General features: G+C 53.4%; 1 protein-coding gene across 1 annotated transcript in view; it reads right to left on the reverse strand.

Annotated features, from left to right (window-relative positions):
- Positions 1-10,241: 10,241 nt before the first annotated feature.
- TBXAS1 (thromboxane A synthase 1) overlaps positions 10,242-16,643 on the reverse strand; it is a 30,695-nt gene continuing 24,293 nt past the window's right edge. The window contains 4 exon segments of the mRNA XM_078597156.1: positions 10,242-10,373; positions 12,374-12,536; positions 13,328-13,465; positions 14,370-14,458. Coding sequence (XP_078453282.1) covers positions 10,281-10,373; positions 12,374-12,536; positions 13,328-13,465; positions 14,370-14,458 — 483 coding nt within the window. The 3' untranslated portion in view covers positions 10,242-10,280.

Genomic DNA, 16,643 nt, shown 5'->3' on the forward strand with positions numbered 1-16,643 from the left:
AGAGCTGCGTTCACTTGTATTAAGCGTCTCTTCGTGCGGACGATCGATGAATGTCGGCCCGTCGTTGCGTTTAGCGCAACTGGAAGATAATTTTTTAATTGTGAAATGGTGGGAGGCTGTGCCAAGTGGCTGGGCACCTCGGCGCCAAAAGGCGCGCCCCACACGCAAAGCTGGCAGCAACAAACAGCACCTTTTAATTACGTACGGGATCGAGGCTTCATGTTGCTTGAATTGAGCGAGGTTATTGGAAACTGGGAAAGGAGACAACGGGAGGGAATTCCACAGGGGAGCAGGAAAATAGTGGTCAGCGCGATATGAATCCGGTCACCCGAGTTCAATTCATGGCCATGGCCAACATCAGTGGAGAGTGCTCTCAGAATAGTTTTTTGGCCACCCTTTCACCAAACCGCACTGGCCAGTGTGGTGAAGTATGGTCAAACAGCCTACACGGTATGTGGAGGCCTACATCCAGCAGTGGATTGGCAAAGTATTGTACGCGTTTATATTTTGTTTCATATTTATGTGAACAGCTAAAGAACAAGAAGTCAGGGAGCGAGTGAAACAGGCGGTGGTCTCGGACACCATCACGGCTCGTGGGCTCCCGGGAGGATCATTAGAGGCGGCAGGAGGACATCGAGGTGTCGGGTTTTGTTGAACCAGCTGAGCACTCCAGACGCCAGGGTGGGGTTTCATTTGCAAGAGTGACCTGGGTCAGTCAAAATGACAAACGCAAAACAATCGCAAATTAAGGGCAGTGATGAAGTATAAATGTGAGCCAAGGACACTGCATCCCACGCGATGCCATCCCAGCGTGAGCGAGTCGGGCCTCGCGCGCGGCGTTCAATCGTCCGGCGTCAGGACAAAGGACCCCAATTAATTTCGTCTCGTCGCCCCGCGAGCCCGCTCGACTCGCCGTGACTGCGTTTCATCAACAACAACAACAACAGAGGTAGACGGGGAGGGGGATGAGGATTGAAGGTCCTCGTCTCATCTGCTCGAGCGCCGTTTGGGGAATTGTGTCATTTTCTTTTGTCTGCCGTTGCTGTTTGTCTCCATGCCTTTCACTCGTCGTGGTGTCGCGCAGACGCACGCCCACACACGCAACTCTGGGCAGTTGTGTGTGTGTGTGTGGGCTGGGGCAGTTGCGTGCGCGTGTGTGTAAGGAGTACGTGGGGAGCGGTGGTGCAGCAGTTAGCGCGCTGCACGAGCAACCCGGCTACCCGAGTTCGATTTCCGCTCACGGTCAACACCAGTGACGATTATCAGAACCGCTACTGGGCATCTCCTAGGTCGACTCAGCCTAAAATGAGGACCTGGTGGTGTGGTGTGTAAACATCGCCACTAGGGAGACAAGGCGGCCGAGCGTGGTCTTGGCGACCCATCCCGTCGTGTGCCGTGTCGGCCTTAATAGGTGCTCGCTAACAGCACTTGCCCTAACAGTCTGTTAAGGCTACACGGGGGCTCTTTGTCTGTGTTTGTTTATAACGAGGACAAATATCTGAAGTCCGACGTGGCCGCCACCGCGCCCGGCCACCTTTGTTTCCCTACAGCGATGCTGTACACACATACAGCACCGAGAGCTAATTTACTGCCGAGTGAACCTAGGTGGGAGTCCCAGCACTGGCTCGTATACCACACCGCCGATAGGCGTGCTCGGGAATCGAACTCGTGCCACAGCCTCCCCACCCTTTCACAATTCGATTTTCTTTTCCACAGCGCAGCGGGCCTAACCACGGCACCACGACGGCACCACGACGGCACCACGACGGCACACGCGTCTCTGCGCACATGTCGCCACAGCGCAGGGGGACAGAGCGGTGCGCGAGCGAGCCAATCGCAGGCTCGGGCAGTGCGCGTCCACAGTCACGCACTCTGCAGAAGGAGCCGAGCATTGCTCTCGAGAGCGAGTGGTGGGACATCCGCACTGAAAATAGCCGGGGACCTGGCGTTCCACCACCTCGCGGGGCACTCACCACCACGCCGCCGCACCCCTTTAATCAATTAGCACAAATATCACCTTCTCCATAATTAACGGCGCCAGCCATCCGCTCTATAATTTGCATTCGCGACTCCCACTCAGTGGCGTGGCGTGATCGGCATGGGCCTCGGTGGAAGGAATTAAATATCACCCCCCCTACTCCTCCTCGCCACCACTTTTCATAGCCTGGCCCCCCTCTAGCTCCAGTCTCTTGGACCTGGTGCAGTATCACCGCCTGCACACTCGATAGCTGCTCCGCTGCCCCCACACTCAACACGGCGAAGGGGAAGCGAGCGGGACATTCCGGGATCTGGTTTTTAAACTCAGCTCAGTCCATTTCCAAGTTAATCCGTCAAGCGCTGTGCAAAACCCATCGGGCAAGCGCTTCACCTGGGCCGTTACCCTGGACTCCAACCACCGTCAACACATTGCACAGTCCCCGACCCATCCAACCTGGCAGTCCGGGAGATCGGGAGGAGGTTGGAAACGTTGCTGCGGTCGGAATTGATCGCAAGGAAAATCGGATTGCAGCAAAAGTAGCATCGGATGATGATTGATGCAGCGTTTTGTCAAAACCATCGATTTGCACGTGCAGAGTAATAGTTAAACCCGATTAATGCTCCATCAGTGACTGGCAGTCATACAATCAATGTCGACAAGTATTAACGGAATAATTGTGGCTATTGTTGTAGTCTGTTGTATACATGTTGCTTTATGACTGTCGTCTAGGTCGTCTCGGCCTCAAATGAGTACTTGGTGCAATGTGTAAATATCGTCAGTGGGGAGACAAAGGCGGCCGGGCGTGGTGCTGGCTACTCACCCCCTCGTGTGCCGTGCCGGCATTTCATAGGCGTTTCTCGATAACAACACTTGCCCCAAACAGTCTGTTGAGGCTATAGGGGGGACCTTTGTCTTGACCTGTGTGTCATGGTTAGCAGCGCGCTGCCGCGGCAGTGGCAACAACGGAGCAGGTTCCTGAGCGCGCCAGCCCCCCAACCCCCACCAGCCCCCACCCCCGCCAGCCCCCGCCAGCATTGGGGAGGGGAGGCCGAAGCGGGCTCGCGTGCCTCCCTCTGGTGGCGAGGGTCGTCCTCTCTCCTGCCCGTGGCGACTCCACGCGCTGAAGAGGAGACGAGGTGGGGGAGGAGGGGCCTGTCGGACCCGGTAACAGCCACTAGTAGTAGCCCTAACTAACCACTAGTACTAGCCCTAACTAACCACTAGTACTAGCCCTAACTAACCACTAGTAGTAGCCCTAACCAACCACTAGTAGTAGCCCTAACCAACCACTAGTACTAGCCCTAACTAACCACTAGTACTAGCCCTAACTAACCACTAGTAGTAGCACTAACTAACCACTAGTAGTAGCCCTAACTAACCACTAGTACTAGCCCTAACTAACCACTAGTAGTAGCCCTAACTAACCACTAGTACTAGCCCTATCTAACCACTAGTACTAGCCCTAACTAACCACTAGTAGTAGCCCTAACTAACCACTAGTAGTAGCCCTAACTAACCACTAGTACTAGCCCTAACTAACCACTAGTACTAGCCCTAACTAACCACTAGTAACTAGCCCTAACTAACCACTAGTAGTAGCCCTAACTAACCACTAGTAGTAGCCCTAACTAACCACTAGTAACTAGCCCTAACTAACCACTAGTAGTAGCCCTAACTAACCACTAGTAACTAGCCCTAACTAACCACTAGTAGTAGCCCTAACTAACCACTAGTACTAGCCCTAACTAACCACTAGTAGTAGCCCTAACTATCCAGCCAACCAGCCACTACGCCTACCACTAACCAAATACCCGACAGATTCAGAATCTGTTTTTATTAATGGTGGAGAGGGAATCTGATGAGCTATGAAGCTATTTTACACAGATGTCCAGTAGGGGTGAGTGGCCAGCGAGTTACAGCAACCAAACAGTACAAGACGATACGAGTGCAAGATGTAGCAAAGGTAAGAACGCCGCTATAAATAAACAAAACATCAGTTCAAATCAACACCAATTGCAAGCTTGGGCAAGGCAGCAAAACAACAACAACCCGAGCGCACGAGACAACAACAACAACAACACAGCCAATCACGATTAGTAGTAACCCTGCATCAAACCAACTCCACCTCCTTGACCAATCTTCATGCGAGTTTCAGTTGTGGAGTTCACAGCTTCCCCCATTCAATGCCCCCATCCCACCCATCCACACAACCTTTGTGCAAGTAAAACGCCATCGACCACCTGACATCATCCAGACCACGTGGCCCACGAATGCCGCGGCGTCGACCCTCGACGCACGACACGGGACGGGGTCAAGGGAGCGGGGGGGGGGAGCTGGGGGGGAGCGGGGGGGGGTGCCAGTGTGGACACCCCGAGAGGAGTGCTCCCAATCACGTGGCGTCATCATCGATGTCGGTTGATTCACCCAAACGGGGAGTCGAGTTTGCACATTCACACAGTGCTTCACTGATATGTACACGTGTGTAGAACTTCTTTCGCGCCGTACGTTGCCAACCCGTGCGGAGGAAGGACAGCAACAGCAGTGCAGAACGCCGTTCGGGGAAATGATTTCGGCTCGCCACACCCATTGCACCGTACAGGATAATATTGATATCGCGTACAAGAATATCGGTGGATTATCATGGATCGGTGCACTCTGTACTCTCTAGTTGTAGTGCCTTACGCCGACAATTCCTACTCCAAAGCCTGCCAGGTCACAGCTGCATTGCGAGCAATATCGAGCGAGACACGAAGCCCCGCGCACTCAGGGGCTAGAGGGAGCCGAGCGGGACCGTGCGGACACAACGAGAGGCAACAGCGAGGAAGGAGGCGGTCACGAACGAGAACGAACAAAACACACGAAAAATAAAGAGAAAATCCTTCTCGGAACGATTCACGGGCCCGGCTCAGCCGCTCGCCCACGGCGCTCCGCGACGCGCTCCTCTTTCTCTCTCTCTCTCTCGCCAAGCTTGAGAGCAGCAGATATATATTTTTAATTCGCTTCCAGCACGAGTCATATCTCACGCCAATTACCATCAAGCCCGTGCGTGCTATTTATGCCGCTGCACACACAGTGTGTGGGGTGGGGGGGGGGCGCGCTAAGAATGGGGGACGCGCCGATGTGATTAATGATCGCGAATTGTGATCCACAGACACCAGGGGCTGTAATCTCACGATCTCTAGGCGCGACCAGGGTGGGGGGGGGAACTCTAATTTTAAACTCCACCATCCCACGCCATCATCACCAAACATCTCCCACACCCCTCCCGTAGGCCGTCACTGATTATGAGTTTCTGAATAATTACACACAATTTTGTCGGGTCGCTGGTAGATTGCGAGTGCGTGGCACAGCGCTACGAACCTGGCGACCCGAGTTCGACTCCCGCTCACGACCAACACCGGTGACGATCTGAACTGGTACTGGTGCGTAAACGTCGCCACTGGGGAAACAAAGGCGGTCGGGCGTGTATGCTGGCCACCTATCCCTCGTGTACTGTTCCGGCCTTCATAGGTGCTCGCTAACAGCACTTGCCCCAACACTCTGTTAAGGCTATACGGGGGATCATTGAAATTGAGCCTTGGGCTCAGGCGATTACTGGCCCCGAAATCCGCGTTTCTCATCCTCATGTCCATCCACTGCTGGATGAGGGCCCTCCCCACGCCGTGCTACTGGTGGGGTTTAATTGACCATACTTCACCACGATGACCATACTTCACGACGATGACCATACTTCACCACGATGGTCAGCGCGGGTTGATGGACGGCGGAGGTGCAGATGTGTAGGCGCGTAATACTGCACAGCACAATGTGTAGGTAGTACTGCACATCACAATGGCATTTGCTGGACCGACTTCTGCTGACAATGCAGTCCCGCAGCAGCTTATAACAACCTCGTACGTGCGTGGAGTTCGCCCATCCGAGCAGTGTCCGGGCTCAAACCTGCTCAGCTTTATCTGACGAGGGTGGGCGCATGGCGGGTTATTTTGCCACAGGTCGACATTGTCACGAGTACATTCCAGGCGTGCAGGAAGCCCTCGTCCAGCAGTGGATCGATAATGGCCGATGATGAGTAGAAGAAGGATTGGCGTACCTCGTACTGTCGTGGCAGCGCCTTACGCCCAGAATCCATCCGTGGTCCAAACCGGCCTCGCAGCGTTCCGGGAAAACACGGCGCGAGAGCCGCGGCCCTGGTGGAATCGGAGAATCTACGGAGCGAAGACGATCCCGTGGTCTCGGGGAGTGCTTCAAGAAAGCGAGTCACTCGCAAACTCTTGGACCCGCGTGCCCGCCCCGATCGCCGCCAAGCTCCGCGAGGAAGGCGATGTGCCGGAGGGTGCTGTGATTGTCCATTAAGGATTTATCACGGCGCTAAGAGGGTCGCGTGGGGCGCGCGGCTTCGTGTCGCGATGATTTAATGGGAGCTCCGAAGCGATGGCAGCTGCATCTTGATTTATAGAAGGGGCGCAATGATTAACTCCAAATTGGGATCACGTGCAGGGAGAGAGTGAGCCCATTAATATTCAACATTTACCGAGCCTAAAGCCAAATGAGGAAAGTTTGATCATCAGAAGTAGCCGTGGTCATTCCACTATTGGATGAACGCCTCCCCAAGTCGCCGGGATCTCTCACGATCCTGCGATAAATCATGCACCCCCCCCCCCTCGCACCGACACACGAGACGCTGTCATCGCTCCGTCTCTCCGGTGGGATCGTCCTCTGCGTGGGCTCCCTCCTCGAGCCCACAGGGTCACGAGCCCTTCCAGCGAAGTGTCCTGGCCATGCCTACTTCCTCTTCTATAATAGTCTATTTTAACTCGTTCACGATGTCCTGGGTGCATACATTCCGTCATTTATGAATCTAGTAGTTGTCAGCCCGTGCCTTCAGCTTTCGGAAGCACCGAAGCAAGACATTCCAGTTCACGGTTTTTTGAGTGCCAGATTACACGCGCTGAGAGTGACGCAATGTGGGACGCACCAACAATGGGACACTCGCTCCATGAAATCGTCCCCGACGCTGTTGTCGGCGAGTGGGACTCGCACTGGGGTAGTCAGTGCGCTAACCACGGCACCACCGCTCCCCATGCATACATCATACACCCAATGACGCGCATGCAATTAGTTTGTCCTCCCGCCATTGACATGCGTACATGACAGCTGTCACTTACAATAACATATTACATACCTATGACATGTACGCTCTCAGCAGGGCACTGTGACAATAGGGATACCACTGCACGTGGTCACGTGGTTTGCAATGTCCCTGTTTCTGATCCACGTCACAACAGTTCAGAAGCGCACAAAGATGTCCGCTTTTAATTTAGACCGAGAGGCGCCCTTCCTCGTAACAAGCCGCTACGAGAAAGGGGGCTGCTTCGGTTGGACACGTAACCAACAGAGATGGTGGCTGGCTGTCGAGACCTAATGAAAGAGTGACAAAGCAGAGGGGGAGGGGAGCACACAGCCCCAAAGGGAACGTCCACCGCGGAGATGGAACGATGGAATCAGCTCGTGTGCTGGAGCTGGATGGATTGTTGCAGAGAGACGGCGACGACTTTGGGAGCCCTTCATCCGGCATGAATTTATCACCGCTAATTGGAGAGTTGGCGGTCGAGACGAACGATGATGCTTATACACAATTTAAACCTTTTACCTTAATGGCGTCTCTCTCTGTGTCAGCATAGACAGATTGCATTTGCTTCAACAGGAAGGCCAAATAAGCTGTTAGCGCAAGTCCGAGCATGCACCTCTCCATGCTGCTTTGGGACGGTGGTCGATGGTCGGGGCGGGTCATGGAGTGGCGGCGAGAGAGGAGAGACCGCACATCCCGTGCTGGCGACAACGGCGACGATGGCTGGGAACGGCGAGCATTGACGAGCGCTCGCTGTGAGCGCACCGCGTGCTTAAATAATCTCGGTGTCGTGTAATCATACTTATTATAATTACTTATTTATCAAGGGTAAGCACACCGAGTCGTAGGAGTCTTTTTCAGGATGGTCCTGCATTGGGTTATTTTTTTATTTTAAGACGTTTTAAGCCAATTAACGATGAGTCGTGTTAATTATACACATGGGGGAGGAAACCGAAACACCCGGGGAAACCCACGCATTGTGCGAGGGGGCAACGCTCGATCCCCGTTCAGATGGAAACAGATGGCGATTGCGTCCACGCTTTGCTGTACCGCCTTCTCCTGGCGAGCCAGGATACGGGCACATCCTCGGCGCCCGCGGAGAAGGGAGTTTCACGACAACATCTATGTGCGCGGTAATCCACCAACTCTCGCTGCTGCTGCTGCTGCAGCCTCCACAGCGCTGGGTGTTAAGGCAGCCGCGCGCAGCAGCAGCAGCGTAGCCACCACGACCAACAAGCCCCCGAGTGGCGGTTCAATGACCTCCACGTGTAGCCGAGGAAAGGAGTGTGAGCGGATCACCGGGGAAGCTTCGCAGGGCAGCGAGACCCACACGCGCGCGCTCCACAATTGATTTGACGGCCGTGACGACCACGTGCACACGTTTAAAGCGTTTAATTAGGCAAAGGCCGCGAGCGACAGTAATTGTGAAGAGTGAAGCAGCAACGTTTTAATGTTCAATACGTGATGCGAACGGGGAGGTTCGCTTTCAGCGGGCATGTATTACACAGGAGGCCGCTTGATTCTATTTTAATTCGCGGTATTCACTTCCTGTGGATTTTTTCCCCTGATATACAACACGATCGACGTATGTGGGGTATGCTCATATACTGCTAAGAGCACAGTACAAACAGTATTCACCACTTTAAAATCACCCATCAAAGGTAGATTGCTGATTACATCATTATTTTTACCCATCATTCCATTCTGATTTTTGTTTTACAAATTCCCCAAAGCTTTCTTCAAAGATTACACTTATACGCAGAAGAATCACCAACATTTTTAAACAAAATACAATCTTCACACAGACACATACAATACTACCTTCACACCGACACATACCACCACGGGTGTTGTTCCAATAAACATCTAAATTCCCGATCAAACGTGTGATACCTACAACTAGTATAGGCAATCACCTTGGGGTCACGCGTCAGAGAGCATCCACGCACTCAAAAGAACAGCCACGAGATCGGGGGGGGGGGGGGGGATGAACCTCCCTTCCCCGCCGGTCATCCTCTCGCCGAGCCCCGCACGTGTCGAGGCCAACGATGGCCTCGACCCACGCTCTCCGTTCATTGGACATCGGCGGCGCTGCGGGGGATCGAGGAATGCGCGTCGCGTCGTCCGGACCGTTGCCACCGTTCATGCTCGGCGCGTTGCTGCCGGCTTCAGGGGCGATCTCAAAGGTCGCTTTGAGACGCTTCGCCAAGTTTAAGTTGTTGTTTTGCGTGGACCCCCGGACCGCGAACTTCAAAAATGCGTCCCGGACGCACGCTTGGGAGCGCCTCGCTTCCGTTATTATTTCTCGGTGCTAATTCGCAAATGGCTAAACGCACGCCAAAGAGGCCACGGATTGATGGAACTCCATCAATTCCAGTGACGCTTTTACGACGCAACGCCGCTGGTGGTCATGAATCAGTAGAACGCGTGCCCTCTGAGACCTGACCCCGGCACCTGTGCGCGAGCGTGCGCCCCACGTGCCGTGCGTACGGCACGTGGAGCGCCTCGGGTTGGCTCCACGGCCGCCCGCCACAACCCCGGCTTGGCCAGCCAAACGATCCAATGTGCGCGCTTTCGCGAGCGAAACGCTTTCCCCGTAACCGGCAGTGAGTGGCCTTGTGACAAATCTAGCGCGGGGCAGTTTTTTGGCGGCGCTCGATAATTGAGGGCGGCAGGAGCGTCGGAAAATTGTCCAATCACGCGGAGGAGGAAGAGGAGCGGCGAGCGGTTGGAGTGGTGGGGGGGGGGGGTGGAAGGGGGGGGCGCCGACGGTGCCGAGCGGCATCAGTCGACGCGTGCCGTGCGGCGCTGCGGCCGTCGCCATGGCAGCAAAAGCCAAAAACGGACACCGTCACCTCGGTCCCGCGAGGAACGATGCAGCCAACGACCCCGCCCCCGCACCACCCCCACACCCCCCCACACCCCCCCCACACCACCCCCCACACCACCCCGCACACCCCCCCCACACCACCCCCACACCACCCCAGACACCCCCCCACACCCCACACAGCATGACGTAAGACGTGACACAGAGGATCATGCACAGAACACACGACGGGTGACGCACAGAACACGACGGGTGACACACGAGACACCGAGGGTGACACGCTTGACACAAGAGGGTGTTTGCAGTCGTTCTTCACAGATGGACGCTGCCACGCGGCGCAGCACGCGTCAGTTCTTGCTGGGCTCGTCATTCGCCGAGATCCTCAGCATGATCGCGTCCTTGGGGCTCAGGGTGGTGAACGACTTGAGCTGCAGCGGGACCTGAGAACAGAGACGACGGTCACCCACGTCACCACGTGACCGAGATGCGCGTCATCTCTCGCGCGACCGTCATGCACACGCACAGCCCTTTGGTCAATCCACTGCTGGACGAGGACCCCCCCCCCCTTTCCTTGCTGTATCGGTCACGGAGGCTGTTTGACCATACATCACCTCCGCCGGTCAGTGCGGGTTTGTTCGAGACGCACACTGACAATCGGCGCGAACGCCCACGTGACGTAGGCCTGTCTCGACGTCGCCTGGATGTGCACGGCGGTGGACGTGCGGCTGATTTCACGAGTCATAGGAAACGTTCATTGGTGCATCGAACAAAACAGTTTGTGAGTACTCAGAACAAGATAAGAGAGCTTTAGTGAATAGTTTAAAGAAGTTAGCTGTTCATTGGCGCGGTGACGTGGGCCCAGCGGTAGCGGGTCCGCCGCTTGTTGCCGAGGTTCGTGGTAGGAATCCGGCAGGCCACCCTGGTTATCACTGCGAGCGTATTCACCGTGCAATACTCCACGACACGTAGGGCCACTGTCTGCCGGCGTCACGGTATAAGTTTTGCCGAATTGTAAAAATGACACCGCACGAAATTGTGATGACGTATTGCAGCGTGGCTCCTGTCGGCGAAACTCCTACAGGCCGTGTCCGTGAATGACAGCACCTTCGTGAGAGCCTTGCACTGTAAGAGTGGCATGAATACCACATGTACTAAATTATTATTATTTACAACCAGGATACACTCCAATGTATGTTATACATATAGAATATATAATATACATACTGTGCAAATTACATTGGGGTGACTCTTCTACAACTCATCATTTATTACGAAAATGAACACAACTATCATCAGTATTGCCCCATATTAAAACAACACTTAGCCTACGTAGCCTAACAGAGCCAGCTTGTGAGAGGCCTTCATCCAGCAGTGGATTTACCGTGGTTGATGACAATGACGACGACGACTATGAAGCTGCGGCGTATACTTTGCTGGAAGGCAGCGAATTGTTTTTGTGTTCCCACGAGTGCTTTGTACAACACGGCAGTCACAATCTCAGAAACGTTATTTAAAACTAATAAAATAATCTCACGTTTGTCAAGCACTGTGCCTGCCGTAACATGTAGGCCACGGCGAGCATGAGTCACGCTACAAAGCAAAACCGAAAGCGATCATTCATTCATTCACTCGCTCACATTCAGTCCCCGTGAAGTACACGCCGCATCTCAACGATTCCACGTCCAAGGTGGAGGGAGAGGCCCAGGTGGCTCCTCAGGGGGTTCAAAGCTGCTGAGCCGGCTTTGCTAATAGAATCCTGAGTCCGACTCGAGGTTTTGGTCGCCTGAGACTAAGCTCGAGTCATCGAGTGAAGCCAATTGAGGACCTCAATGTGGCCACCAGTGAACGCACCGACAAAAACCCCGCACGTCATGTTAAAAAAAACACGTGGTTTGCCGTTTTACTCGGCCAAAAGGCCAACTCCGGAGATTTGGTGCAAAAGGTTTTTTAAGACATTCCCTAAAAACAAGATGAGAAAAGAATCGGCTTTAGCCCTTCCTGCAAGAATACAGGAGGTGTTATGATGTTCAAACACCAAACAAACACCTATTGCGAGGCATGAAGTGTTCATTAACCACACATGCTCGTGGCAAAACATGAGAAAATAACACTAAAAACAACATATGCATTATCCTTTGTACAAACTGGCCTGCACCAGAGAGAGCCTCTTGTATTGCCTCGTCTCACCACCAGTGTTAGTAGACCAGGAAACAACGCCAAGAGTCCATCAGCAACAAGACCATGCAAAAATAAATCAAAGCCTTAACAGCTCGGGTTGGGAGCTGTTACATCGATAGGACCTTTTTTGTTGTTGCACCCAGCAAGCTCATCCTGCGTTGTCGCTTGTTGCTCTTCCCCCGCACCGCCGATGAGCACGGTTGGCTACGTACGGTGCAAAAGAAGTTCAAAGTACACACACATACACGGGGCGCGTCCGCACCTGCGTATCGGGCGTCATGTGGAAGGTGAACCTGTGCAGCAAGCGCACGAGCGCCACCTTCGTCTCCAGCAGCGCCAGGCGCATGCCGATGCAGTTACGTGGCCCTGCGCCAAACGGGAGGTACACGAACGGGTGGCGTGCCGCCTTCGCCTCCGCGGTGAACCTGCGTCGTGCACGCACACGCGAACACACACGCGCGCGCACATGCACGCACACACGGGCGCACATTTAAAGAGAAAGATCCACAATGTAACCTTAACAGGCTGTTGGGGCAAGTGCTGTTAGCGAGAACCAATGAAGGCCGGCATGGCACACGGGTGGGTGGGTGGGGAGGCCTTCATCCAGCAGTGGATTGACCATGGCTGATGATGACGATGACCTATTTATTTGTTTCGTCTGTAACCGATAGAGCAGCGTGTTTCGTGAACGTGGTGCTTCGAGTGGCAGATTGGACTCGACTTTACTCGCTAAAACCTCGCCAGGGGCAGCTTTGCCCGGGCGGCTAGCCGCTAGCCTGGCATCGTGGCAGCTTTGAACTTTGCAAGCGACCTGGCCACAAAATTTATAGGGTCCAAATACTTAAAATGCGTGATGTTATATTCTTGGTTCTTTCGGTAAAGTCACGTAGAAGGGAAATAATAAAATAATATTTATATCAATTTTTATTGTTTTATATAAATATTATTTTATTATTTCCCTTCTACGAGACTTTACCGAAAGAACCAAGAATATGAATCCCTGCAGTCACGAAATCTTTAAATCAAGATTTAATGCGTGATGTTGTTTTTTAATGTGGTGGAAAAAACCGGAGGACCCGGAGAAAACCCCACACGACCACGGGAAGAAGACGCAAACTTCAAAAGTACAGCAGGCGTCACGGTCGGGATGGAACCCACGACCTTCCGCATATTAGGCGAGCTCGCTAACATCTCCGGGCAACCGTGGCTCACTCGCCTCTCGGGGATGAAGCGGTCAGGCTCGGGCCAGTACTGCGGGTCCCGGTGCAGCACGCCCACCGGCACCTCCACGTGCGTCTTGGCCGGGATTCGCACCCCCTTCACCACGCAGTCGCGCAGCGCCTCGCGTCCAAACCTGGCAACGAGCGAGCGCCAACCGCGGTTGGTTTTGCTTCTAAAGTTGTTCAATTGGGATTACGCACAGCAGCAATCATCCCCCCCCACCCCATCGGCTACTTACTGGCAGACTAATGACCGTTTGCAGGCCAGGTGCTGAGCACACCTTGTGTAGCACAGGGACAGCTGCCCGTTCAAATGTGTTGACACGAGATGTGATGCCAAGCCGCTCTGAGACGCCCCGGAGAAACGAATCGTTGTCGCGATTCAAGTTAAACGTGCAGCCCTGCAATGTCATGCTCGTGCCGCCGCTGGCAGAAGCAGCCTCCACGAGAGGGACCAAGCTGAGCCCAGGAACTGGGACACAATTTCATCGTGGGCGGCTGCAATCTGGAGCCAAACCCAGAAGCTCAGCAGTGGTAGCTGCAGTGCTCCGAGCCCTGGACCACCTGGCTACCTCATCATAGAGAAATTCTGTGGCTGCGCGACAGTGGTGTTTTCTGTACATCTCTTAAATGTTAACGCCTCATTGTGTCGTTTTGTTCGTAACGCATCCCAGAGGTTTTGAAATGCGACACATTGCTTTAATACGCGCCACTAATTCCAAGCCGTTATCGCAAACCAACGTGTTTTGGACATTGGGCTCGAGACCAACGATGAAGATGACAATATCGATGACGGTGGCGATTCGGACAAGACTGAACGCCTGCCGTCGCTACGGTTTACGGCTGACAGAGGTCCTGAGCTTTCCAACCGGGGCAACTCTCTGTGATGAATCACCCACACCGTGCAATTACAATCACTGTCAAGGAGCGGGGCCTCTATGTAAATGAGGTCTATATGCGGTCTAATGAAGCTGCCCCAAGCGAAGACGTGACATGCGCCTTGTCGGAAGGATGGGTGAACGGACGGTGACTTCGTACCGCAGCCCTGGCGGGTAGAGACGCAGAGCTTCCGAGATGACCATGTCCAGGTACGTGAGCTGCTGGATGTTGTCGTAGTCGGGCTCTTTCTGACAAGACAAAGATCCCCCGTATAGCCTTAACAGACTGTTGGGGAAAGGGCAGTATACGAGCGCCTATGAAGGCGGGCACGGCACACGAGAGGGTGAAGTGTGAGTGTCTAAGTGCAGGCACTTCCACCGAGCCTTCCACGTTCCGCCGCTGGCACGAGGGCCGCTCCAGCTGTGACCCCCGCGAGCGCCGTGGCTAAATCGAACGCGCGCCTTCAACAGTCCCCGACAGCGGCGTCACCACTGCCGTTGGCAAGATCGGAGAGAGCGACAAGGTGGGGGTTGATGGTGAAGAGGAGACGCACATGTGTAAAAAATGTTTGCACAAAAAGGACAATAAATACGAGACAAGAACTCGCGGAGAATAACAACAGATGCTGGTGACTGCGTAAGGCCGGCAGGTGGCGATGTCAGCTTGCTGCTCACACGTCTCTGTTGTGGGTATTGGGCCCAAAAGTGAACCGAGGAAGCAAGCATGCAACTTTTAGTGTCAGCACGTAAGGGTAGCAACTTCGTAAAACGAGACACTTCCTGGACACGTACAAATACATCGTCACCATCAGCCACTGCCTACCCACTGCTGGATGAAGGCCTCCACGCGCCATCACCATCCCTCGCAGGGCAGTGCCGCTATGATCCGTCTCAACTCCCGCGCGTAAACCGATCTCATCGCTCCATCTCCACGCTTTCGCTCCTTTAGCTGCTATTCCGTTACCAGTCTCGTCCACCGGTCATCGTTCCGAATAGCGAGAAATGCGTCCTGGCTAAGCCCATTTACAAAAAAGTATACAACATAACAAAGAGAAAGATCCCCCATATAGACTGAACAGACGGTTGGGGCAAGTGCTGTTAGCGAGCACCTATGAAGGCCAGCACGGCTCACGAGGGGGTGGGTGGCCAGCACCACGCCCGGTCGCCTTTGTCTCCCCAGTGTTGATATTTGATTCAAATTTTAAACGTACAAACATACAAATACTTGGTGCTGCTGCTGCTGCTCCATTGGCAGTGGTGCACAAGTACAAATAACGACACATTTGTCAATAACATCATGGCCTTAAAAATAAAAAGTATAGAAATGGTAACAAATCTTCACAGCCCAGAGGCCAAGTGCAGTCCAACTGTGCTCTCGGTTTAATGTCACGGTACAATGAACGCCCATTGCTAACTTTGGCAGATGATTTAGTGCTCTGCAAAAGTCAGAGATTTTTATACTTTTGGTTTCATTGAACCACCCCCCAACCCCACAGCGGATCTACCCATAACGGGTTTGTCTGCTACTCAATAACTACTATGAGTGTACTTATTCATATTCCAATAAAAAAAAACTGTTCATCAGAAAACATTTAAAAAATGTCTCATCAGGCCCCGTAAAGTCCAGTCCCCAACTCTTGCTGCACTGTATCTGCTCGCCACGATCTATCACTGCTCTGATCGTGGCATTGTCTTTGTGCTGTCCGCCTTTTGGCGTCCTCTGGTCTGACACTGGTGATGAGACTAGGCCCTAAAGAAGGCTGTCTCTGGTGTAGGCCAATCAGAGGTTCAAAGACAATGCCATATATACTGTCAGAGTATGTTTGCTTGCATCTTTACCACTGGTACATGTGGCTAATGCGAACTTGATTCCTTGCAAAAATATTTCTATTTTGTGTTTGAACATCTTAACACCTCCTGTTTTTTGCCAGAAGGCGTAAACCTATTCTTATGTTTTTATACTCTTATTTTGCCCAAAAACCTCATCGTGTGTATTTTTCTGTTTAAGGCCACGGTGTTATAGACGAAAAGTGCTCACAGTTGCAGAGAGTGGCGAGGCATCACCGCGTGGCGAAGTAAGAGGACGTCAGAGAACCACATCCGAGTTCTCATCTCTCCACACCGTGGGATACTGCAATCCTCGCACTCCCTGCTACGAATGTTTCCCCGCGTGACAGACGGAGCATTGCGTCATCCTCAAAGCTGCAAATATGTGGAATTAAGCGAAAACGAAATATAGCATCATTGTTTTTTTACGTAGCCATTGGTGACCGGGCTGAGACGATCAACTCGCTACAATCCAGCACCTCTTCTTTTTCTAAACAGTGGGGGGGGGGGGGCGATTGCCTGGATTTTTTTTACAACTTTGGTGCGACCGGCTCAGCGCTCTGACCCAGTTCTCAGGCCCCCGACACAGCCGGCCGCGTCGTGTGCG

The sequence above is a fragment of the Lampetra planeri genome, chromosome 8, assembly GCF_965212315.1.
Source record: "Lampetra planeri chromosome 8, kcLamPlan1.2.h2, whole genome shotgun sequence".
In the NCBI taxonomy this organism is placed as follows: Eukaryota; Metazoa; Chordata; class Hyperoartia; order Petromyzontiformes; family Petromyzontidae; genus Lampetra; species Lampetra planeri.